The following is a 27396-nucleotide window of genomic DNA, read 5'->3' as shown; positions in this document are numbered from 1 at the left end:
ATGATAGTGCAGAAATATAGCTATAGGGATATCACAGTACAGGTATATATATATTTTTTTTTTTTTTTTTTTTTTTTTAATGAATGTACAGATATGGTATTTACAGTTGTGTTATTTACAAATGTTTACAAATGTCATTGCCTCTTGCCGTCTGAAATATAGGCTACTATAGCCATTCTGACTTTTTCGTATTGCTTGTAACTAACAATACCATTTATTATTATTATTATTATTATTTATTACTTAAATTGTGTGATGGTGTTAAAATATTATCTATTTTGACGCATGCAGGAAAACAAACAACAAGTAAATAATGGCCTATAAATAATATGAAAATAATTACTTGTAAGTTTTTTTGTATTGTATTAATCACAGTAGCTAGCCAGCAGATTTATAATAACAGCATCTCAAGGGACTAACTGATAAAAAGTCAACGGAATATTTTTAGAGGGAGTGTGTGTTCGTGTGTCATCGGTAGATGTCAGTATGATCTAATGGAGCGAGAGAGAGCGCTCTGGCAGCGGTGGACGCTAGGTATGCCAATGAAAATGACATAAAAAAATAAATGAAAAACAAAAATGCTTTATTCAGTTTGTCAGCATTTGGATTCATATCTCTGGTTTATTGAGTCTTTTGTTTGTTCAAAACCTTTACGAATTCAAAAATATTGTTTAAATAGTGTATATTAATTTATTCTGGAGAACGAAAGAAATGATTGCATGCTGTAATTAAGGCTCAGAATAAATCCATACATTAGATTTATACATAAATAATTAATTCTTTTGTTATAGTTAGTCTACAATAAAGTGGAGACTTCCCACAATACTGTAACTATATCAAAACAATTAAATATATGCATTAGATGGAAATAAATTATACTTACAGAATAAATGTGTAAATTGTATAAATTTATAAATTTATTCATGTATATATATATATAAATGAATAAATTGTAGTAGCCTACTGTGATATTTAGAGAGACATTGTTAACATAAAATTTTTTATTAGGCTAAGATTGTTTCTTTTCTTTTCTTTTCTTTATTATTATGTTATTATAAATGGCCTACATCATGGACTGAACAGCTTTGGTCCACATGGGTTCACTGTTCTCGCATGTTAAAACTCGTGAGTTAAATATGCTGTGGCTGTCCCGCCCAGTGTTGCCAGACGTACGATAATTATCGTATTTGTACGATAATCTTTACCTCTTTACGATGTACGATCAATAATGGAAAAAAACCCGTAATGTACGATAATTTCAGAATTTTATGAAAAGTTAAATGATGACAGTTGCAGTCATAGGGCTTCTTTACTCATACACTTAATCGGCTCATTACAGACACTCTAAATGCGTTGCGTTCCTGTGCACCTCAGGGAGGGTGGGTGGGTGCCCTACTTTAAGGCCAACGAGCACTATGAAAGCGGATCAGATGTGTAGTTATGAGTTAACTGCGCCACACTGCAACAGCTAAATTCCGCCTATGCTGGACGCGACAAAGCAAATGTTAAAATCATTTTAATATGTTTTAATATGCGCCGCGACGCAGACAGTCACTGAAAATAATGGGATAGTATTTTGTTGTACTGCTTCCAACCATACGGCTTATCGCTTATTGGTAATTTGCAGGCCGTGTTAAAATGTAGTTGGTTTAGAATAGATAACTCTTTTGACTCGTGTACGATAATTTTCTTCCAAATACGATCATTTTGAACTTCTGGTACGATACTTGGACATTTACAATCTGGCAACACTGGTCCCGCCTCCTCAAATCAGGTAATGAAAACAAACCGCCACTGACATGACACACCTGTTGAATGAGGACTAGCAGGTTAGCAGCCCATTACTCGACCATTGTGCGTTTGTTATCATAACATTTCGAACGCGTGGCACCTTATATTCAGCTTTATAACCGGGCATCAGGATGGTGAGCAGTCAGGTAAAGGCCACAGGGCGCGATAATCCACCTAAACACTCCGAACAGCGCGACTATTCGTACAACGGGTCACCGCTGCCAGCAGAACCTCCTTCAAACGCAAATGGACCGAATCCACCGGTACCGAGCCAGAAAACTTCAGGGGGAAATAAAGACAATTACAGCAGTCAAACAGGTGGGTACAAACTATCTCCAAAACACTGTCCAGGAGAAGATTAATCGCTCAGATATCCCTATAGGTTACTTGGGGGAAACGGTTAAAACAAGCCTGAGCTGATGCGTTGGTTTTAGCTGGTTTGATATGATAATCTGATTTAATCTAATTGTAGATTCACACTGAAGGCATCAAAACTATGAATTAACACATGTGGAATAATATATGGAATTATATACATACCAAAAAATTGTGAAACAACTGAAAATATGTCAAATTCTAGGTTCTTCAAAGTAGCCACCTTTTGCTTTGATTAATGCTTTGCACACTCTTGGCATTTTCTTGATGAGCTTCAAGAGGTAGTCACCTGAAATGGTCTTCCAACAGTCCCCGAGGAGTTCCCCGAGAGATGCTTAGCACTTGTTGGCCCTTTTGCCTTCTGTCTGCGGTCCAGCTCACCCCTAAACCATCTCGATTGGGTTCAGGTCCGGTGACTGTGGAGGCCAGGTCATCTGGTGCAGCACCCCATCACTCTCCTTCTTGGTCAAATAGCCTTTGATGCCTTCAGTGTGACTCTACAATTTTCATAGTCATGAAAATAAAGAAAACTCTTTGAATGAGAAGGTGTGTCCAAACTTTTGGTCTGTACTGTATGTATGTATGTATGTGTATATATATATATGTGTGTGTGTACAGTATGTGTGTGTATATAGCCTATGTATGTATGTATGTGTGTGTATATATATATATATATATATATATATATATATATATATATATATATATATATATATATATATATATAATGTGTGTGTGTGTATGTAGTTTGCATATATTGGTGTTTGCATGCCGTTCAATCTCATGTCAATACACTACAAAATGTTTAAAGACAGAACAGATCTAAAATACGCAGCCTCATACATTTAACAACTTTGTAGTAGTCCCAGAGGAAAAAAAACTGGCCATCACACACTAAACGACTGAGGATCATACACTACTAGACTTTAAATTTGTTCCAGTAGCAACAAACTTATGGAAGCGTATGGGTAGCAATATTCAATTTGGAATGTAATATGCAAAATGACAATGCATTTCTGTATTTACATTTACATTTTCCAATACATTTGTGCAACGTTTGGTGCAAAATGAAAATGAAATTACATAATTTTCATTTACAATTTCATACACCAGTTTTTAATATGTAAAATGAAAACTAATTTTAACACTTTATAAGTTTCAAAATTAAAATGAAAATGTATCCAGAAATGATTAGATATGTATAACATGTTCAAGCAAAAACTGTGGCAAAATTATCATTTAAATGCTATTTCTCTTAAATGCATTAACACTCACAGTCAAGACACTTACGATTGCATTTTCATTCAGTGTCCAGCAATGAATGTAGAAAAATTCAATGTGCACATTGAGAATGAATTCTGAGCCGATCACATCTCCGCCCCCTCGCGCCATGTTAAACACTGCGTGAACAAGGAGGGGGTTGCAGAAGGTCTGAGACTCAAATCTCAAGAAGAGGATTCAAGTGAGAGAACATGGACAAGACCGTTGGTCCGTGTACGTTTTGATCATTTCAGTTTATGGCTTTAATATTTCATTCACACTGGTGGGCGGAGCTGAAACGCTGCTTTCATCTGATTGGTCGAATCGCTCCATCTTCAACTCGGTCTTTTCATTCTTTCAGGCAGAATAAGAGTCAGTGCGAGTGTGACACTTTAATGTCTGAAACCACCGCTCACTGTTAATTAGCATAATATTTGAATCCGATGTAGCTGGGCACATAATTCGTGCTGCTGAGACCTGCAAATTATTTCTAGGTTGTAGTATTGTATGAATATTGTCCCACTGATAAATACAGTGCAAATAGTTCTGTCTCTTTGGAAAAAAGTGAAGTGGAAATAAAAATCAATAATAGACTGAACAGTTCCATGTCTGTAACATTTACCACTCTCATCTTTTAAGTCATAAGGAACTAGGTATGTGTGTGTGACATTAATAAATAATTGTAAAAATTAATATTGTTACATTTCTGAAATAAAAATAGTAAAATTAGCTCTATGCTGCTCAGTGCTCCTGTAGCCTACCCCAGAGCGCCCTCTCGCGACTGTAGACGGTAATGTTTTCTCTTGGTTCTGAATAAATGCGACTTATATATATTTTTTTCCTCGTCATGATGTATTTTTGAACTGATGCAACTTATACCGAAAAATACGGGTAACATTATTATTATTATTATTATTATGAGAGTAATTGACACAGACTAGAACTTTAATGTTTCACCAAATTCAGCTCCGATCTTCAGACTCGTCTGACTCGTGTTGCTGTATAACTGGCCAGACTTACCTTTCCAAAAAATCCTATTTAATTTTATTTAATAAATTTAACTATATTTATTTCCACTTCACTGTTATCCAAGGAGACAGAACTATTTGCATTGTTTTTATCAGTGGGACAATATTTATACAATACTATAACCGAGAAATAATTTAACGGGGTCTCTTGCAAGTCGCAGCAGCACGAATTATGTGGCCAGCATCATCAGATTCAAATATTATGCTAATTAACAGTGAGCGACCAATCAGATGAAAGCAGTGTTTCAGCTCCGCCCACAAGTGCGAATGAAATATTGAAGCCATAAACTGAAATTATCAAAACGTACACGGACCAACGGTCTTGTCCATGTTCTCTCACTTGAATCCTCCTCTTGAGATTACAGTCTCTGACCTTCTGCAAGCCCCGCCTTGTTCACGCAGTGTGTCAAGTGTGTCAAGTGTCTTGACTGTGAGTGTTAATGCATTTAAGAAAAATAGCATTTAAATGATAATTTTGCCACAGTTTTTGCTTGAACATGTTATACATATCTACTAATTTCTGTAATACATTTTAATTTTAATTTTGCAACTTATAAAGCATTAAAATTAGTATTCATTTTACATATTAAAACTGGTGTATGAAATGGCAAATGAAAATTATGTAATTTAATTTTCATTTTCATTTTGCACCAAACGTTGCACAAATTTATTGGAAAATGTAAATGTAAATTGCCATTTTACATATTGCATTGTCATTTTGCATATTACATCCCAAATTGAATATCGCTACCCATATGCTTCCATACAAACTCAAGCAGAAACATGTGCTTTGACAAATGAAAACAATATGTTCTAAAATGGTCTCAAAATTTCAAACATGTTTAAATAGCTCTGACTGGATGGAATCATAATCTGAAAAATCAGTCTTTGACTATCATACACCGTATGATTTTCTATGAAATGTCGACTCAAATCTGCAGACTGTTTGTCAACTTAAGTACATTAAATTGATGAAAAATTGGAACAAAAATATTGTATTCCAACCTTAAGATTTATCATATTGCTATATTACTTGGAAAACATTAAAAGGTTTGTATTTGCATTGTGTTATATTGAAGGATGCAGTTTATTAGTTAACCTGCTGCATAACTAATAAGCCTGTGTTCCTTTAGGACCAAAAAAACACATGTCTACTTCTGAAAAGAAGTATGTTGGAGTCCGAGTGAGAATGCCAGTGCGGGACATGCTCAGAAATATACAGATAGCCAAGGGTATTGACCCGAAAGATCTGCAGGTATGATTCTTTGTCTTATAGTCTTTTACAGTCATACTGAGGCATGCTCTTTATGTTCTGATCCTGTCTTTTTATAGGGAAAATGTTCAAAAGCTTCTAAAGGTGAGGTTAAGAAATATAAAATGTCAGCATAATCATTTTAACTTCACTGTGTTTCTAATTAGCACTGTGTTTGGTCCAAAGGGGAGAAGAAAAGAGTTAACACCGGTGGAAACCAGAGACGTTTTCTGGTGAGTGGTGTTATTTTTTCTTTTCTTTTTTTGCCATTGCAAAACTTGCTTCTTGTTTGGCAACTTTGTTGATATTACAAAGACAGGCTGTGATGCATTTCTTATGTCTGTTACAGAAGAAACATCAAACAAAAAGCCTTGATGAGCTTGCAATTATAGTAGAAGTGCTGGAAGAGGATCTCAAGACTTGTCAGTTAAACAGATCGCCAAATAAAAGCCCTTCAGGTTCATACTCTAAGTTCTGGGTTGAAGATGCATCTCCACAAGGTGTCATGAACACATATGGCCAGGAGAATGAGATGCCTCTGTCTCCAAGCTACTCTGTACCCTCCTCAACCTCCCCTTTTCATTCTGTGTCCAGCCTCTACCCATCCCCAACTTACAGCCAGGGTGCCGATGTCTTCTTCGGGAATCAGGAAGACTCTAGTAGTTATGAGTCAGATAAGTACAGGTATGATGATCTATATGGAATGAGCTGCTCTCCTGCCAATTCATGCGAATACCAGGTACCCTCTCCACAAGACTCATTAAACGCCAGTCCCAACCCAGATGTCTGGGAGGTTTCTTCTCAAAAGATGAACTATCCACTATGGCCATACTCTCAGCAGGAGGAGTGGAGCAGTGTGACCTTCTTTTGGACTCAACTGGAAAGAGAGGAGACTCTGCTGAAAGAGATATCGGACCAAGAGCTTCTTGCTGTAGACAAAAACGGAAGGATGTAAGATAATTTTTCTGTACTTCAAGAATTCACTGAAGCCGTTGCAAATGGTTTCTTCATGCAGATCCTAATGACTAATCTTTCAAAGGCGGCTGTAATTTATAAAAATGAAGAAAATGCACACATTTTCTGAAAATAATCTTCAAGTACCAAGAATTGCAAGGGTACTTTTTGCAGTGCCACCTTTATCATTTGAAACTTTTATGAAATACAGAAAGAACGAAAGTGGGTCTCCCATTGTTGCTGTCGCGCTCAATAAGCAGCTGCATTAGTTTTCCACTTCCAACTTTATGACAAACCCCATTATTAAGTTCTCAAGCAGAGCAGACTAAAATAAATTAATGGGAACCCAGCTGAAATCTGAAACATATCAGTTCCAACAAAGATGTCACAAAGGGTTTTCAAACAAAACTTCTTGCATTAAATGACTCGAACAATTGTTGGTAAAGGCTGCATGCACAGACCTGACAAACATCCTGAAAGACTACACCGGTTGAATTGACTGTGTTTTCAAACTTAATAAAAGTGGAATAGACCTGTAGTACTCCACCCATCGAACGCAGCTGTTTACAATTAGCGATACTATGACATTGCAAAGTGAACTGATCATGCAGTGAAAAGTGACTGCTTTCATTCTCTCTCCACAGTCTTTTACACCAAGTTGTTGAGGAGGGAAAGAGATCTCTTGTGTACGTGATTGCCAGAAGGATGGCAGCTCTGAAGAAACTGGATATCAAAGATTCAGAGGGAAAGGTGACAAACAATCATACATGAATATTCTCTGAGTGTCAGTCACTCGACAAACACACATAAATGTTGCATGGGCCTGTTTCTCTTCCCAGACTCCCCTTCATCTTGCTGCACAAAAGAATCAACACTTCATGGTGGCTGATTTGGTGTCACTTGGTGCAAATATCAATGTGAAGGATCGATATGGGAAAACATGTCTTCATCTCAGTGCAGAGAATGGATATATTCGAGTCTTGGAGGTAAAATCTTTATTTGGTGCTGGAGTATTAACATACATAGCCTGTTTCTACTTCTACAAATTCACTCATATTTTAAATATCTTTTTTGACAGGTCCTGAAAAGTTTGATGAGAAATGGCATATATATTAATTTGGAGGAAAGAGATGCAAACGGTAAAACATGTTTATTGCTAGGCTGATTTCTATAACAATCAGCTGAGTTGTTTTTATATTGTTCAAGTTGGCATTTTCCAAATCTTTTGAGTTTTACTGCAGTAAGGCTGTGGCTGCATTCCTGCTGCCTACACTGGTGAAGAATCCAGCAGTACTAGCCACAAACTTCTTATTTGATTAACCTGTTGTGAAAGAGGTGACTCATTTGAACATGTTTTGCAATTAGAATTTGCATTACAAAGGAGAGACATAAAGTGATGTGGTTTAATAATTAAATATTCGAGCTAGTAGTTGAACGTTTGATAGCAGAGTATAAATTTTGTTTAAACATTTAAAAATATGTACCAGTTATAAATAGTTTGGTAACCCTTTTAAAGGTTCCATTAGTTAACATTAATGAATTCAGTTTAGACAAACTTTAAGTTGGCTTGAAAAAGTTTGAAAAGCTTGCAGTCTAAAAATATTCAGTTTGATGTAGTTTAAAATTAGTTTAAAAGATTAAAGTTTGAATGGTTTCAAGTCGATACAGTCAGAAAAAATATAGGTATAATCAGAAAAACAGATAGGTATAAAATGTTTTTAGCATGATTAACATGTTGCTAGCACAATTAACATGTTAGTAGCATGTTTCTAGCATGATTTGCATGTTTATAACATGGTTACCATGCTACTAGCATGATTAGCAAGTTACTAACATGTTTTGTAGCTTGATTATCATGTTGTTATCATAATTAAAAAGGTACTAACATGTTGCATGATTAACATGTTACTAGCATTGGTGTTAGCACTATTAGCAAGCTACCAGCATGTTGTTAGCATGATTAACAATATACTAGCACATTGTTAACATGATTAGCAAGTTAATAACACATTCCTAGCATGATTCTACCATGATTAGCATGTTATTAGCATGATGTTTAACAAGTTGTTAACGTGTTAACCTTTTTTAACATGACTAGCAAGTAACTAACATGTTGCTAGCATGATTGGCATGGAATGTTACTAGCATGATTAGCATGTTACTAACATGTCGCTAGTATGTTTCTAGCATGTTTAACACATTGCTATCATGTTTCTAGCATTATTAGCATGTTAATATCGTAGGTGTTAACCTTTTTTAACATGATTAACAAGTTACTTGCACATCTCTAGCACAATTAACATGTTAATAGCATGTTTCTAGCACAGGGGTTTTCAAACTTTTTAATCTCAGGGACCCCCAAATATGATGATTCCTTGCAGGGGACCCCTTTGCCTAAAGTTTAAAGGCACTTATGTATTTCAAGTATAAATCTGTAAACTAAAATTCTGTATAACGTAAAGACATTATAATTCGTATTTCACAGGCATGCAAAATGGTATTGTTTTAAAAACTATTTATTTTATTAGTTTGGCTACTCACTATAGCCAAAAATGATTCTCACAATTATTTTATATTTCATTAAAAAAAAAAAAAAAAAAAAAAAAAAAATTTTTACATTAACTGAACAAGATAGCTTTTCTAAATAAGGCACTGGTAGATGAAAAGTTAAACCTGGACATTTGTAATATTTGTAGTTTCTGTAGTTTTTTTTCCCTGTCTTTTTGGAAAACTGCAAAATATTTACATTGAACTGGGTACCTTTTCTAATTAAGGCACTGCTAAATTGCTGCTATATTTTTATTAAGTGAAAAAGGAACCTTCTTTCACAGCATTATAATGTGACAAGTTAAACCTGAAGAACAGCATTTGCATTACAAACACAATCAAACCAGTTTGAATCATTCACTGATTCAAAACTCCTAATGGGACGGATGAGCTTGGTGGCTTCTACATAGTTTGTCATAACGTGGCTTCATTTTAGTTAGAGCCAGACGCATGTCGCTTTCAACCTCCAGACGGGCTCTGTGCTTCGACTGAAGTACTTTCAGTGCTGAAAATCCAGCTTCACACAAATAAGTTGTGGCAAAAGGTAAAAGACATTTTACTGCCTTCTCTGACAACATAGGGTAGTCCTCTCTCACAGACATCCAAAACTCTGATAGAGGAAGAGATGGGAACCTTGTTTTTCTCCCGCCATCATTTGACAAGTCAATCAGTTGCTCCTTGGCTGCCAGATCCAGATAAGTGCCAACCCCTGGTGCAAATGGGTCCCTTACAAAGTCAAGGTGGTTGTTGTTCAAATCAGGGAAATACTGTTTAAAATAGCCCTGAAGATGTGACAGGTGAGACTGAATTATGGGTGTGATATTGTCTGCAGTGGAGGAGATGCGCTCCTGGTTGTAGAGAGGAAACATTTCTGTTACTCCTTCTTGCAGTTTGCTTTCCCACAGGGATAATTTTTGCATGAATGCACGCACCTTGTCTTGTGCATTCAGTATGTGAACATTGTGTCCTTGCATGCTCTGATTGAGGACACTGAGATGCTGGAAACAATCTGCCATGTATGACAACTTCAGTATCCAAGTGTCATCTTCAAAACATTTGGCAAGTTCTAGGTTTTCATCAGAGAGAAACTCTCTCAGCTCTTTGCGCAGCGCGTACACGCGACTTAACACGGCGCCGCGGGAAAGCCAGCGCACCTCTGAGTGGAGCAGCAAACCCTCGTAATCTGCACCCATTTCTTTGCAGAGTAAACGGAAGAGTCTGTGTTTCAATGGGCGTGATTTTACATAGTTCACAGTCTTTATTACATCCTTCAACACTTGATGTAAGTCATCTTCAATGCGCTTGGCCACAAGAGCCTCACGGTGAAGCATGCAGTGTGTGGCAACGGCGTTGGGGGCTTTCTCTTTTATCAGAGTCACGACGCCGCTGTGCTTACCGGTCATAGCGGCAGCACCGTCGGTACACACTCCAATACACCGAGACCAGTCTATTGAATTGTCCGTCATGAACTGATCCATCATATTAAATATGTCCTGACCTGTGGTTCTGCCTTCAAGGGGTTTACAGAAGAGAAGTTCCTCAATAAATTTGTCCTTACCGAGAAAACGTACGTAGACCATTAGCTGTGCTTGATTCGCTATATCAGTACTTTCGTCCAACTGAAGTGAAAAGTATTCACTGACTTGCAGCTGTTCTAAAAGTTGTGATGAAATATCATCGGCCATCTCACCTATGCGTCTGCTTACTGTGTTGTCTGACAAAGGCACACAATCTACCTTTCGTGCCGCTTCCTCTCCAAATAACTCTTTGACGATGTCTTTGGTAGCTGGTAATAATAATGCTTCGCCAACTGTGTGCGGCTTCTTTGCACGCGCGATGTGGAGTGATGCCAAATATGACGCTTTTAAACACCTCTCAGGGACTGATGCTTGCTGCCGAAAAATACTAGCCTGCCGGGCCAAACACAGCTCCTGATGTTTGAAATAGTCAGTCGATTTTTCTGCCTCATTGGGATGTTTCTGCTGTGGATGGCGCTTGAGCTTGGATGGTTTCATGCATTCGTTTGAGAGAATCTCTTGACAAAGAACACACTGGGGTCTATCGACTCCCTGCTTTAACATGCAGGTAAAACCAAACGCAATGTAAGATTTGTCATATTTTCTGGTTTTTGCCTTTGCATTCGCCAAGTCAGATTTGCATGAACTGCTTGCGGGAGCGGGATTCTTTAAAAATCTTTCCATCATCTGTACTGCACTTACAGCCGCTAATTGCTCCGTCCATTCAACTGTATGCAAAACGTTAAAGAGCGCAAAGGATTTTGGGATAAACACGTTACAATTAAGTATCCACTTATATAAATCATAAAACTATATATAGATTTGGTCATTAATAATTAATAATTTTAGGATTGGAAAAAAAATATCTCGTAGCCTAAATCATTTGCAACGCATTCTCATCCTAGGCTAGGGCGTCATATACTGACGCCTTGGGATGAGAACGGGCTGTCATTTTTTTTTTTCTGCCAAGTTTTTCGCGGACCCCCTAGCGCTCACTTGCGGCCCACCTGGGGTCCGCGGACCCCAGTTTGAAAACCCCTGTTCTAGCATATTGTTAACATTTTTCTAGCATGATTGGCAAGTTAGTAGCATGTTGTTAGCATATTTCCATTCTTATTCAGCTAAAACCAGTTGATTCAGTGTAAAAAAATAAATAAACCCGGCTAAGACCAGCCTGGCCTGCTAAAAAAAGTGTTCCAAATCACTTACAAATCAGCTTGGGAGAACAGCCAAAGCAGTCAATCAGCTAAGGCTGGTTTTAAGAGTTTTTTTCACTAGAGAGTTTTTAAGCTTTTCTATAGAGTGGTGGAACTATGATGTCACTTTGTTGGCAAAAACCTGGAAGTGAGTTTACATTTTAGCACTTCTGGTTCCATCGTCCCAGAGAGAATGGGTTTTTTGAATGGGATTTTGGTTAAATTCCTTTTCGAAAGGGAACTCCACACACCGTCCTTTAGACGGCGCTAAGGGAATGAAATTCCAGCACTACCATGCTGAGGGATGAGTGCCCAGGTAGCTGTTTCCCCAAATCAAGACTCAAGGAACAGCATCCGTGAAACGCTAGGCTTTACTGGCAGGCTCTAATCGTCATAGACTAACTCACCCACCAGAGTATGGAAATCGAAGAGTGGAGGTCTCAGCATAACGACTCCCTAAGCTAGAGGAGACCTAGCTACACGCTAAACTCTAGAAGCAGTTAGTGAGGCTTGAAAGAAAGAGCCTTCAAACTCATTTTACTGTGAGTGGAGGCTTCAGCAGGATGACTCTCATAAGAGAGACGAATCCTAACAGCACTCAGTACTAGAGACAGTTAGCGAGGCTCACAAAAAGGAGCCTACATACAAATAGTACTGACTAAGCTGTGCTCTGGAAAGCGGAGGCTTCAGCAGAATGACTCCCTTAAATGAGAGGAAATCTACTCAGTCCTAGTTTAGGAGCTCTTAAGAGTGGATGCCTCAGCATAACTCTAAACCGAGAGAAGACCTAGTTAAGCAGCAAAGGCAGTTAGTGAGGCTCAAATAGAAAGGACCTATGACTCGTATTACTGCCTAAGCAGAGCTCTAGGGAGCGGAGGCTTCAGCAGGATGACTCTCTAAAACGAGAGGAGACCTAACAATGCTCAACCCTGGTAGGGGAGCTCTTAAGCGTGGAGGTCTCAGCATGACAACTCCTGAGAGTGAGAGGAGACCTAGCTACACTCAAAGCGAGGCTCTGAGGAGTGAAGGCTTCAGCAGGATGACTCTCTAAAATGAGAGGAAACCTAACAATGCTCAATCCTGGTAGGGGAGCTCGAGTGGAAGTCTCAGCATAAAGGCTCCCTAAAATGAGGAGACCTAGCCACACTCAACGCCAGAGGCAGTCAGTGAGGCAGGATGACTCTCTTAAACGAGAGGAAGCCGAACAACACCTAACCCTAGTTGAGGAGCTCTTAAGAGTGGAGGTCTCAGCATAATGACTCTAAAATGAGAGGAGACCTGACTACACTCTAGACACAGTTAGTGAGGCTCACGATAGAGCCTACATAAAAATAGTACTGTCTAAGCAGAGCTCTGGGGAGTGGAGTACACTGCATAACGACTCAAAAGTTAGAGTACTAAGCTAAGAGTACTCACCATGCTCCTAAGTGTCATAATCGGTATGAAGGCCCCTCAGGTGAGAGGAGTACTCAAAAGCTCGACCTGAAGAGCGACTTATCAAGAAGGCCCACAAGAGCTTAACAACCAAACAGCCACAGAGCTCTGTTGAGAGAGCACTAGGAAATGTGGTCTCAGCATAGGGACCCTCAAAGGGACGGGGGAGCTACCAGGCTCAAGAACAGCTGATCAGTGAGGCTCACAGAGAACATCCCAACCTGAAATAACTGCAAATCAAAAAAGTGCTCAGCATAGCAGAAACCATGCTAACCTAAATACATGTACCTGGGCTGAGAGGATAAGGAGGCTCAAACAAGAGCCTAACAACTAAAAAAAACTTGCTATTACACCAAGTCAGGAGCCTCCTTTATGGAAGTAAAATAATGACTTATGTCTTTGAAACAAAAAAGCATGCTGAATAGCACTAACTGAAAAATAATGCATTGCATTAACAGTACTTGCATTTTAATGCCTTGAATTTCCAGGGCTTGCATTGTTAGGTCCTGAAATTTTATATAGTTGTTCACTTAAGCTGTGAATATTTCAATTGAAAATATTTCACACACCTTTTCATAATTAAAAAAATCAATAATTCATATTCACGTTCCAGAATTCACTTCCAAAATATTAAATCGGTTAAAAAATACGATGTATAATATTCGACAGGCAAATTTCGGTCCATTTTATTTCACTTTCCAAATTCGCTTCCACAAATTCAGTGGTTAAAATTCGGCAGATAATTCGCCCTTTCACATCCGGGAGCTGCAGGAATAGCAGTAGAGCACAGAGGCATGATCTCCAACTGCTGTCAGTCGCTCACCAGCAGGTGGTGCAAGCGGCTTTTGATGAAGACCAAAGCAACAGGTGGATTAAGTAATACAGTTACAAAAACTGATCTGCAGAAATTAAGCAAGCGCTAGGTAGAAGTTTTGATTATCGGGGCATGTGGAAAAGCTGATTCTGCGTATGTTTATTTCAACCTCTTTGCTGTTACCAAGTAAGCAGCATTCAAAGGAGATTATAATGGTGTTTTACCCAACGCTGAATTACAGAACTAATATTACATCTAAGGAAGACACATATTGCTTTCGGTTGTTTAGTTTCCGTAACTTTGTGTCATGGCTTTTGCGTGCTGAGCTGTAATACTGGGGATCCCCTCACGTCACACTCCAGGATTCCCCAATGACGAGTAATGCTTCTCAGTCAAATAATACTGTGATACAGGCCCGGTTCCAGAACCAAATCACTGAGGGTGCTTCTGAATATAGTGAGGGTGCTGCTTACATAATCGTAGGAAATAGCTCAGTCATCAGTCTGAAACATAGTATCTCAAAATTGGGGATGTTGTATACAACAATACTACTGTAATTGGTGTTATGTTAAACAATATACAAACAGGCAGTAAATTATAGAATAGCATGTAAACAAGCAGCAATCTTCACTTTACAAAACATTAAAACATGCCACACATAGCCTACCTACACTGTGGTGATACCCTTGTTGTAACAGGCTTCAACTTCAATTGAACACTCCTAGAATGGCCAAAAGTCACTGCCTTACACACGTCTCTCTCCATGATGGTGAGAGACACATTTTTACATAACAAGGCAGAAAATGTACCAAGAACATCCAACCTAACTTGAACATAAACACACGTAACTTTACTAATACAAACCCCAACCATATTGCTGTAATAACGCATAAATCAACTCCCAACAAACAATTACCCATAATGCACTAGCGCTGACTGCCGGGTCTGTACAATATGACAACACATCAACACCCAATCAGTCATTCATTGTTAGCGTTATGCATAAACATATTGATAAAGCACTGCTGCAGTAACGTTATTACACCAAGGTATTACTGCTATATTCTTTGACAACTCCAATAACAACGACAAGCAGTTCAAAACAATTGACAGCAAAAGACCAAGAAGCTGCGCTATCTTAACGTTACACAACAAGCATAACGTTACACAAAATACTTATTGAGCATGCTACAATTATTAATAATAATACTTACAGGTTGTGATTCGGAGGAGGAGGAAGAAGCTAATCCAAATATATTCAGTACTGTAACCTTCCTTCAAACGGCTTGCGAATTCAGACTTGAAAGCATTTATGTTGGAGAACATTATGTTGGAGAAACGTCATTAAAATGACGCGAGGTTCGGGCTAAACTTCTGTGTTAGTAAATATGAACTGTAGCCACTGACTCTTCACATGCTTGTCCCTGGGCAGTGGAAAAAAAAGGTCACAGAACACAGCGCGTCTTGTCGACATGATGTTTATCAGCTGAGGTATTTTGAATGTTTTTACGTTTTCTGAGCGGGAAGCACGCAAGCAAGCAAAGTGGGCAATTAAAGAGACAGCTTCACCTTTTGCCTAACCTAACCCGATCACGAAAGGACAACTACAATGCATTAAACATGAAAGCATAACGAAATAATTTATTAAATATATATATATTTGTTTAATTTTATTAATTTATTTATTTTGTGTAGGCTATCCTATTATAGGCAAGAGTGTGAAATCCGTCTGTGTTTTATTTTCGGCAAAATCTCGTTTATGTGTGCTATTAATAATTTTTCATCTGAGGGTGCTTTCACTTTTATTTGAGGGTGCTTAGCACCCTCAAGCACCCCCGTAGAACTGGGCCTGCTGTGATATAAGACCTCAGATCTCAGAATACATTTTATTGATGATTATGCAAACTATATACAGGCAAGCAAATGGGGTCAAAAAGAATCCAATGCGCTGCATTTTCTTTATAATTGATTTCCATTACCGCTGATCTATAAAGTCGACAGTCACACAAAGATATCAATACCATGATTAGTTTTAACAATATGCAACCAATTTATGTTAACATAAAAAAAAAATGAGTTAAAAACAATCTAGGTATATTCTGAAAATTTAAACTGAAGAAATTATTGACGTGCTACCGCACCCAAGGGACCGTCTGACAATTCCACTGACTGGGTTAAAAGGTCCAATGTGTTTTAATTAAAATTTTAAATAACAGTCATTCTTAATCTTGTATTTCTCATAGTGATTTTCTACAGGTGAGATTTTGCCAATACCTCCCTCCATACATTTACAGTATACAATTATTTACATATTAAAGATCCCTGGAAAGGGTTTTCATTTTTCCAACAGTTGTAGTACATTGCTAGATACAAGACTGACTTACTAGGGATGGGCGTTTTCCACAAATATCACATTCGAATATTTGAGCTCACAAAAAAAGAATATTCGAATATTCGTTTATTTAAATTAAGTTTAATGAGTCAGACGTTATTTTTCAGCAACATTTGTTTTCGTCATTTTGAACAAGCTTACACACAATAAGCTTGAACATTACACATCGTGTTTTGTAGCTGAAAACCTTTAACAATGCGTGCAAACAAATAAAAGTATGGGTAAAGCAGCCTGCAGCAATTATATTGTACACAACTTTTAAACTGTCAGCAAATCTTTTTTGCTTTTTTCTATTGTTTTACATGTTCTTGTTAAGAAATATGGGCATGAAAACATGATCGGGGGAAAGTCGGCTCCTTAGTCTGTTAACAATAAGGCCTGCCGCGGAGAAAACGCGCTCTGATGGCACAGACGTTGTCGGGACTCACAATAACAGTGTGCTAAGCGAATATGTTTTGTGAAGCGCTTCGTGTTTTCGTTTCACCACTGAATGGGATCCTCATTTGGTGGAATACATGGCTCCAGCAAGAACTGCTCCCACTCGTCTCGGCTGGACTCTCTGTAATCATCGCTGGAGAACTGGCTCAGCCTTTTCCAACGAGTGGGCATTGCATCTTCTTCATCGTGGCGGCTGCATCCGCACCACTCGCATCAAGGAAAATGTTCTGATAATGTAAAAAAAAAAGTGTTTTTTTCTTACTTCTCTCATGTTTTCATCGAGAAACCTGAGATGTTTGTGCCGAGGGTCTAGGGCAGACTGAATTCGGTCACTTTCTGTGATTCTCCACGGCATATCTGAAGTACTGTAGAAGACCGCAGTTTTTAGGGGCCGTTCACATATCGCGTCTTTTGCATGCTCAATTTCGTTATTTCCAATGTAGGCACGCGGTATGCGCGCTCATAATGGAAGCGACGCGGTCGCGATGCGCACGCGGTGCGACGCGGTCCCATTTTTTCCAGGCGCGTCCGCACTGCATCGAGTTAAAAACATCTCAACTTTCAGAATGCCACAAGTGCACCCCAGGTCATGTGACAAGAACTAAACATTCAGCTTCATCCTTTCCCGTAAACGTTGAAAGCTCAGCCAAGATGAAGGAACTGCTGATCATAGCTGTATATGGATTGCCATTTTGAAATAAATTTAGTATCAGAGCTACTGAAACCGATTTTTTTTTTTTTCGGAGCTTCTGCCCGAGCGCTTTGGAAAAAAGGAGAAAGTGGCGCGCATAGCCTTTTCCACGCGTTATTAGGCGCGATATGTGAATGGCCCCTTATTCATTCATTAATTCTTTTTTAAATAAATTAAATAAATTTTATATATATAACATGAACTTTTTCTTGTTCCGTAACTTGCGTTCATATCCTCATCTGTCTGTATATAGTTTGCATCATCAGTAAGATGTGAGTTTTGTCTTTTAATCGCTGTCACTGTTAGTGCGCTGAGCCACGTAATGCGTTTTCTTTTCTTTAACAGATTTCTGAGGGAAATCGCGTGAAACCTTGAGCGTTCGTTCATATTTTACATCTGCTTAACTGTCTATATAGTTTGCATAATCATCAATAAAATGTATTCTGAGATCTGAGGTCTTATATCACAGTATTATTTGACTGAGAAGCATTACTCGTCATTGGGGAATCCTGGAGTGTGACGTGAGGGGATCCCCAGTATTACAGCTCAGCACGCAAAAGCCATGACACAAAGTTAGGCAAACTAAACAACCGAAAGCAATATGTGTCTTCCTTAGATGTAATGTTAGTTCTGTAATTCAGCGTTGGGTAAAACACCATTATAATCTCCTTTGAATGCTGCTTACTTGGTAACAGCAAAGAGGTTGAAATAAACATACGCAGAATCAGCTTTTCCACATGCCCCGATAATCAAAACTTCTACCTAGCGCTTGCTTAATTTCTGCAGATCAGTTTTTGTAACTGTATTACTTAATCCACCTGTTGCTTTGGTCTTCATCAGAAGCCGCTTGCACCACCTGCTGGTGAGCGACTGACAGCAGTTGGAGATCATGCCTCTGTGCTCTACTGCTATTCCTGCAGCTCCTGGATGTGAAAGGGCGAATTATCTGCCGAATTTTAACCACTGAATTTGTGGAAGCGAATTTGGAAAGTGAAATAAAATGGACCGAAATTTGCCTGTCGAATATTATATATCGTATTTTTTAAACGATTTAATATTTTGGAAGTGAATTCTGAAACGTGAATATGAATTATTGATTTTAATTATGAAAAAGTGTGTGAAATATTTTTTATTTAAATATTCACAACTTAAACGAACAACTATATTAAATTTCAGGACATAAAGATGCAAGCCCTGGAAATAAAAGGCATTAAAAATGCAAGTACTGTTAATTCAATGCATTATTTTTTCAGATAGTGCTATTCAGCATGCTTTTTTGTTTCAAAGACATAAGTCATTATTTTACTTCCATACTCCTTCACCAGTAATATGGATATCCCACATTATACACAGTTCCTATTCTGCAAAATAAATAGAAACAAAAAAGAATTCCAAAAGAGAAAGCACTCCTTGTCAGATTCCTTCCATGCCCCACCTACAATCCCCATGATTTGCCTTATTAACTGCTTTGGCAGCCGCGAGACCCGGATGAGAGGCCCTAAATTCTCAAAGAGAAGCAGGCATATAGGCATTCTCAATGCAATCATATCTCGCAGCGTAACTATATTTCCTTCGAGAGCTGAACACACTCTGTTCAAACACTAAATTTCCTCAAGAATCAGGCAAGAACAGAAACCGCAGCGAATGTATCGCATTAAGCTTCTTTAAAGGCACAATATGTAATTTTTCTGCTTTAAAAATAGCAGATATAACTATATCTATGTTATATATATTTTTTAGTTGTGTACTTACATTATCCCGACAGTTTCCACAAACTTTACAATCCGGAGAAAATTATAGTTTAATTAGAAGACACGGCACGTTTCTTTATTTCCGTTTTGTCGCCCGTCTATGGCGTCATATAAACTTTGACCCCTCTAGTTTATCTAACTTCCTGCGGAACCGCCAAATACAAAGGTGAACAGAAGCAAAGACGAGACGAAGGAGAAAAAGTAGTAGCTAGTCTTGATCGAGACTATTATATTTTATATTTATATTGTTTATATTCGTATTTATACTTAAATCAATAACTTAGTTATGGATCATGATTATGCTTTGCCTGCACGTTCTGTGAAGCGCAAACGTACGGGTGAAATAAATGACCTGAGAAAGTTTTGGGACAAGAGAACAAACAAGACACGGGTAAATATTGGAGTTGCATTTCCAAGATAGAGAGAGCTTCATGACAAGCTGAAACTACAGAGAGATGTTTGCATTCTAATAAACAGATATGCACCCATTCAGCTAACTGTATCTATCCGTATATTTTGTGAAACGATGATGTCTTGTGTAAAACGCAGACGGACTAGCTCTCATGTAGAGTATAATGTAAATCTACATGTGTTCTATATCTAGCTGGATAAAGTAGCTTTTTTTAACATATATTGTGTTTTATACATATATTACTACTAGCTAGATGGAATATTGATTTGATAGGGGTCTGATAATTCATATATCTCTCCGTTCGAAAAGACGTGATTGTCAAAATACTAGGCTGCTGCTGCTGTAGGTGAAGGGAGACCGCTGACAGACAAGGCTCTTGTCTTCATGACAACAATATCTATACTTCATGTTGAACATAAATATAAAGCCTACTGATAAAGGACACCGTCAACAGTATTGACGGCAAAATAGACGATGTTTGTTAATTATTTATTTATTTTTTAAATTACATTTATATCTGAATTTATGTCAACCTATAGACTTCAAACATCAAAATGTCATGAATTAATATGTATTTGTGTACAAAATTACATATAAACATATTTTCCTATTATATTTTGCCTGGAAACGCTTCCAACACGCGTGCGTGTCGCGTGAAAAATAGGCGTCGGTTCTATTTCTAGCAAGCACACGTTTTCCGCGCGGCTCACACAGGCAGTCTGCAAGCTCTAACCTATTAACATCGGAGCCAAATTAAAAACTGACACGCCACGCAGCTGAGACGCTTGCGCCACGCATCCAGTGTGTCGCCGGCCTCCGTTAAAATGAGTGAGGATTGTGGGGAGCGACAGAACGCGTGTTCCAATGAACAACAACTCCCATGAGCCCACGCTCTTTCCCGACGTCATCAAAGTACGTCATGTTATTATTTTGATTGATGACCCCTGGTGGCCAAAAATTCCATACTGTGCGTTTAACTCCCCCAAGAGGCGAACGCATTCGTGCAAACGTTGACAAAAACTAGAGTACAGACCTCTGCTCTAGTAGTTCCGGGAATGCAAACAGTGAGCGCATCCTTCTCTCGAGAGAGAGAGTCAAATGCATGTGCTTCCGTACACAAGGCTTGAAGACAAAGAAGAGGATGGCGTGTTCTGCAGGTGCTCTTTTATGCCCACTGTCGCTTTGTTTACATTATAGGCTGCCACCTGCCAATGTCAAGTTCATTGTCGTTTTTCATTCATGCTTCAGACACCGGTCATACTTCCCCTAGCGCCCTCTAGAGGACACAACATGAAATTCCCTTTCGAAAGGGAAGCTTGTTTTATCGCTTTCCTACTGATTCAGACACTGGATTCGTAAGGTAAACTCATACAGTATTACGATTATTAAATGTAAACATGACAATTTATTAGCTTAGTCACAGTGAAAGTGAAACTTTAACTATGCGCTTAAAGCCAAAATAAATGTATATGTTTACTTCCACATGGAGCTGTTAGAAAGCATATGAGGATTTCCTAGATTCGTGATAAAATAACATTTTGTGTTACCCTAACAAAGATGAATGTGGTGTCTTTGAATGTGGTACTTTAAGTTTAATCTTACCACATTCAACAACTCACTCAGTCTGCTGTTATTTAATAATTCAATGCACTAGAATTTTAATGAATGAAACATGGAGACACGTTTCTAATTAAAATATTCATATTAATCAACGATTTATTGACACTTAATGTACCTTATTTCGAAATGTACAGAAATACATGCTTTCATATGTCCTTTTAGTTATGATTTATTTTATTTATTCACTACACTATTTATTATTAATGTCTCATTTCACTTTTAGTTTGGCTCTAGTTTTGTATTTATTCCAGTTTATATGAAAAGGTTCATGTAGGGTGGATTAAAATTCACATACAGAGTAAATCCTTTTCACCGAATTTGTTAAAAATAAGTTTGGAACAGTTGTGGGAAGCGTGGTGGTGAGGTTGAAGGCGAGTGACCGTGGTGCTGTAGTTCGTTTATAGCCTAAGCTTAGCTTTTAAGTTCTGGTCCTTTTATTTAGGCTTCACAGAGTTTATTTTTTTTGCGTTAATCCAAAAGCCTATGGGAAAAAATTCAATAGGCTTTTTGTCGAGGCAACCAGTGTCATGCTAACTGCTGATCCACCTACAAAGTGACGTCATATTTCCCCCCACTCTATAGCAATAGACAGCTTAAATACATTATAAGTCTTATTGTATAAGTTTTCATCCCCTCAATGAAAGTCTGAGTTTGAAAGAAAACTGAGTTTGGTGGTTGTACCTTTAAAAGTCTAGAAGATAAATTTAAAAATTTGGTCTCAGAAGAAGAAGAAAGAAGTTTAAACGGGATTTCAGAAAGTTGGCTTTTTCAAGCCAACTTAAGCAATGCGTTTCTTAAAGTATTTATTCATCTTGCATCTTATTTATTCATCAATACATTTACAACTGTTAATTGTTAGCTCAGGTCTATTAAATTATATTCACAGATACAATTTAATTATGTATTGGTAAATGTTAATTAACACTATCAATAATAAATTGTGTGTATACAAACGCGCGCGCACACACACACACACACCCAAGAATAGCACTATATATATATATATATATATATATAAGGGCTGGGAAAGTTATCGCGTTAACATATTCATTGATTAATGCCGACAATTATTGTGTGTTAACGCAGTTTTTTTATTATTATGAAAATCCTTTGCTCACTGGCTCTGAATAGAAATAAATAATGGGTCTCAGGAGGGGATGCTCTCAATCAAATTATTTAGGCTTCGCATCAACATTCACAAACCACTGTCCACTGTTATTTTTAACAGAAAAGAATGCAACGAGCTCATAACGATGACTTTATAAGTTGGAAATAGGAAGTTTCCAATAGCACGTGAACACCCTAATTATTCTCCCCCATCCCACACATACAAGTCTCTACCCACACATAAAGTGTTGTCCCACGCTGCACTCTGCTGCGATGGGTCCCGTGTGCAGGTCTCTAATAGGACGGTGCCTGTTATAATGTTATGATCGAGGCTCTGGACTCTTGAGCATAACTTTTTTTTTTTTTTTTTTCCTATAACAAACTATAAAATACTTTCTATAAAAACTTTAATGTCCTGGCAGTGACAAACAGCTTGTTTTATATTTATTTTTAATTATAAATATTTTAACTGCTACTATGAAAAAGGAACACTGCTGTAAAAAGCACCTTATTTGTTTAAGGTGTTTGCAAACCAAATGTTATTACACTTTTGTTCATATAGCAGTAGGCCTACTTTAAATGGGGAAAAAAGAGCTCATCACTACTTTTGAATATATTTTGAGTTTTGTGCATAACAATGCAAATCATTGTGATTAAATGCGATGAAAAGTAATCGTTGCCCAGCACATATGGGAAGTCGTGGCCTAATGGTTAGAGAGGCGGACTCCCAATTCAAAGGTTGTGAGTTCGAGTCCCGGGCCGGCAGGAATTGTGGGTGGGGGGAGTGCATGTACAGTGCTCTCTCCACCTTCAATACCACGACTTAGGTGCCCTTGAGCAAGGCATCGAACCCCCAACTGCTCCCCGGGCGCCGCAGCATAAATGGCTGCCCACTGCTCCGGGTGTGTGCTCACAGTGTGTGTGTGTGTTCACTGCTCTGTGTGTGTGCATTTAGGTTGGGTTAAATGCAGAGCACAAATTCTGAGTATGGGTCACCATACTTGGCTGAATGTCACTTCACATTTCACACACATATACATTTCTTGTCTCTATGACTATGTAAGTCTATGCACTTCATACATAGTCATGTATGAATAATCATGTTAATTTGAGATGGGTTTTTTTTTTGGTAGCATAAATAAAGAAATGGCACAGTGAGTTATGTGTATATATATTTAATTTACTTTATATATGACCACTTTATTACAAGACTTGAAAACTAACTGCATCTTGCCATTTAAACTATGCAGTAAGTTGTAGTTCTTGGTAAAGTTAGCAGTCAAACTGTGCTAATTTTAGACCCTGGCTTAATCCATGTGCTTTCACATTCAGCTTGTTTTTGATGAAAGCAATGACTAATCAAAAGCGCATTTCTACCATGTGTAAAGAACATGGATTCATGGTATTTGCTTTGCAGGGCTCAGTGCGCTGCAGTGTGCGGCAGTATCTCTTAACCACACAGTGCGTGAACTGGAGCTGTGCGAGTCTGCAGGACGGGTCAGACTGCACACCCTTCGCAAGGAGCAGATGATGGAAACGCTAGAGTGTCTCCTTCAAATGGAGTGTTATTTACACGCTCCGGTGAGAATGAGAGACAAACATGCAGCTGGCCAACATGATTCACTAGAGTAGGATTTTTTCTCTCTTTTTTTTCCATATAAGATCAGGGTTGCTTCAGTGTGATGAAAAGAGCTATTGATTTGAATCTGTGTAAACAAGCAACCTTTCAGGCAAATTAAATTAAGGTGTTAGGTGTGTTTAATCTTGATGTTCTGCAGATAATCTTGTTAGAAATGGTGTTAAACAGATAGTTTTAACCTGGTACATAACTCATTTTGTTAATGACAGCAATTCTAAACGTGATTATTGAATTTTTTTTCTATTTTCAGGCCAGAAACAACATGATTTAGGAGCAGCTGCTTCTAGCAAGAGTTGTTTTCTCTGTCAAGCCAGGCAGTGCTGTTAACTGACGGTAAATGTTTTTGAGTGAATACAAGCTTTTACTTGCCATTGAAGACAAAATCTACATATATGTACTCCTTTTCATATATATATATATATATAAACACGCACACACATTACTTAAAGGAGGATGAGGATAGTCTTCAAGTCAAGGTAAAGCTATGTATTATGCAACTGTAGATTTTGTTCCATGTTCAGGTGAAAAGTGGGGAGCAAAAACACAATGGTTGCCCATTAGCTGGTTTCTGTGAAACTTCCACTGTTAGTTACATTTGAGTAGCAAAATGTTTAAAAAGGAATAAAAGTGTGGTAAGACCTACGAGTCAAATGCCACCATTCCTATTTTCTCCAAGAGCAAATAGTTTTGATACTGAGGAGACGGTAATGCTTATGTATATTGGTGTACAAAGGCAAAATGCAGTAACTGTGTCAAAAGTGGAACTGAATTATTTTTTGTTCTTATTGATTGATTATTTTATTTTTTTTCTGATTCTGAATTTTAGAAGACAAGATTTTGACAAAAAAAGCAGTTGTTGTATTTTGCCTTCGCACAATAATATACTTACAATAATATACAATAATATGTTTCCTAATAACACTTACAGCAAAATATATAAATATTGGTTATTTTCCTTTTTGCAAAGTTGCAAGTGTATTCTTATTCTCAAATCGAAACATTTGGGGTCAGTAAGATTTATATTTCTATTTTTTTTTTAAAGAAATTATTAGATCAATTTAGAAAGGATGCATTAAACTGATCACAAGTGACAGTAAAGGCAATTGGGAATGTTAAAAAATATATTTCTCTGTCAACCAAAAGCTTCTTTTGAACTTTATATTTATTAAAGAATCTCAAAAAACAGTATAAAGGTTTCCACAAAAATATTAAAGAGCAAAAACTGTTGATGATGATAATAAGCAATTATTTATTGGAATGATTTCAGAGGGTTCATGTGACACTGACGATTGCTGAAAAAGCTGTAAATTCAGTTTTGTATTCACAGGAATAATTTACTTTTTTAAAATAGAAAAAAAGGTAGAAAATTGTAATTTTAAATTTTAATAGTATTTCACAGTATTTTTTTAAATTAGTTTTTTTGTTTTATTTTAATTAAATAAATTAAATATTAGCAGTCATTGTGTGAATAAGAGGCTTCTTTCAAAAACAAAAAAAAATCGAATTGACTCCAAATGTCTATATCGATATCTTATTTGCTAGAGTGGTATGAAAACAAAGAAGAACTTTGTTTTCTGATGATTTGATTTAGAAAGTATACTGCAAGTTAGTGTTTGAGGTGAGATGCTAAAAATATTCTCATTAACTTTTGTGCTTATGTAAGAAAGAAAAAAAGCTTCTTAACACTGGCTGTGATTGGTAATAATGAGAATCCACTTATACAAATAATACAGAGCCATGAGTGTGATCCTGATTAAAGCTCTTTTTAATAGTGTCTAACTCTGACACAATGAAACCTATTTGTTCTGTGTATCAGGGACTGTAAGGGGTTTCCAACAACATGGTATTTAGCATATTTTTATTATAGGTAAAGGTAATATTCTTTAATATATCTTAGAATTCATGTTTTGTAATTGTTCTCCTTTTCTGTTTTACATTATTAAATCATCGGCCATGTAACGCTGTTAAAGTTACACGGGGACAGCGAGGGTGAAATGTATCTCTTGTATACCAAATATAATGGGGGTGCTGTATGTATATGATATATCTAGGGCTTCATTTATATTTTATTGTAAGACCTCTTACGTAGTATGTTTTAGTTTAGTTTTATGGTTAAGTTTTTTTTAAATATGTATTAACATATATGGTATCAAAATAGACATAGGGGAGTGGGTATGAATTAAGACATTTGTGGTCGTCTGTCTAAATGGATTTCAATTATAAATACTCATATCAGGTAATGGGTGTATGTGAGTTTGAATTGAGCATCCTCATGATAATTAAAACTGTCTTATTTTCTTTAGTTTTTAATTAATATGTGTATTAAGTTACTGGACAAAAATGAGAATGCTTTTTTTTTCTTGCCAATTCATAATGTGTGAAAATAAACAGTATGTAGAATATTGCAGATTAAGTATTTGGTCATTAAATGTCAAAGATTTGTGATCACATAACTCTGGTCACGTCACGTTTGCGTATACAAAAGAGATTTTTGTATTATTGGTATTGGGAGTTATTCTTGCATTACTCTGGGAAGAGGAGTTCTCATAAACTTAAATTATGAGTTTTTGGATTCCTATCAGTCATCTCTTGCGCAGCTCTGTGCCAGAGGCATTATGGGGCAGGTTTGTACAGATGAGATACCAGTGTAATTATCTGCTTGCTCTGTTGAGAGAGAAAAGGGAGTCTTTCTATGGATATAGACACAGTTTCTGTTACATATATACATGCTGTCGGGAAAATAATAAAGTGGTTACATTCTACTGTTGCTGTTTGTGTTGTATGTACTCTGTGTAGGCAAGTATGTAATAATAATTTCTATAATCTTAACGTTTCAAAAATGAAAAATCTTTTATATGCACACCTTTCATGTAATTCTAAACCTGTGTTCTTTTCTTTTGTGGAACGTAAAGCTATATTTCACAGAATCCCCATCTGCTTTTTTGTAGAATAGCAATAAAAAGAGGCTGCAGGGCGACCAGAATGACAAAACAATAGCCATAACAGTTATTCATATGACTTGAGTGCTGTTTCAAGTCTTCAGAAGTCGTACAATAGCTTTAAGACTGGTATTAAAACATTACACGCTGAAAATCTTGACATCCGCCCTCGCTCTACTTAGCAAGTTCCTGCAAAGTTCATGAGAGATGACTGATCCGGCTTCTCAAGTGACTCACTG

General features: G+C 37.3%; 1 protein-coding gene across 2 annotated transcripts; it reads left to right on the top strand.

Annotated features, from left to right (window-relative positions):
- The first annotated feature begins 1796 nt into the window (after window positions 1-1796).
- On the top strand, window positions 1797-26980 carry LOC132108093 (NF-kappa-B inhibitor zeta-like). Of its 2 annotated transcripts, XM_059514636.1 has the most exons (10): window positions 1798-2109; window positions 5588-5709; window positions 5787-5811; window positions 5893-5939; window positions 6056-6657; window positions 7305-7410; window positions 7500-7646; window positions 7739-7799; window positions 23997-24160; window positions 24469-26980. In XM_059514636.1, exons 1-10 carry the CDS (start codon window positions 1923-1925, stop codon window positions 24487-24489), a joined length of 1482 nt encoding a protein of 493 aa, XP_059370619.1. In that variant the 5' UTR covers window positions 1798-1922; the 3' UTR covers window positions 24490-26980. The 2 variants fall into 2 exon arrangements, with proteins under 2 accessions (XP_059370620.1, XP_059370619.1); XM_059514637.1 differs by lacking the exon at window positions 5787-5811 and having other exon boundaries at window positions 1797-2109; window positions 5874-5939.
- The last annotated feature ends 416 nt before the right edge of the window (window positions 26981-27396 follow it).

This window comes from Carassius carassius, chromosome 28 (assembly GCF_963082965.1).
Source record: "Carassius carassius chromosome 28, fCarCar2.1, whole genome shotgun sequence".
Lineage (NCBI taxonomy): Eukaryota > Metazoa > Chordata > Actinopteri > Cypriniformes > Cyprinidae > Carassius > Carassius carassius.
The sequence above is the reverse complement of the archived record's forward strand: the minus strand, read 5'-3'. Positions and strand labels throughout refer to the sequence as shown.

Excerpts from the sequence above, each read along its gene's own strand:
- LOC132108093 (XM_059514636.1), top strand. The coding sequence starts at position 1,923 with ATGGTGAGCAGTCAGGTAAAGGCCACAGGGCGCGATAATCCACCTAAA. Across the intron at positions 6,658-7,304 it reads GTAGACAAAAACGGAAGGAT|TCTTTTACACCAAGTTGTTG; the intron begins GTAAGATAATTT and ends CTCTCTCCACAG. Across the intron at positions 24,161-24,468 it reads AGTGTTATTTACACGCTCCG|GCCAGAAACAACATGATTTA; the intron begins GTGAGAATGAGA and ends TTCTATTTTCAG.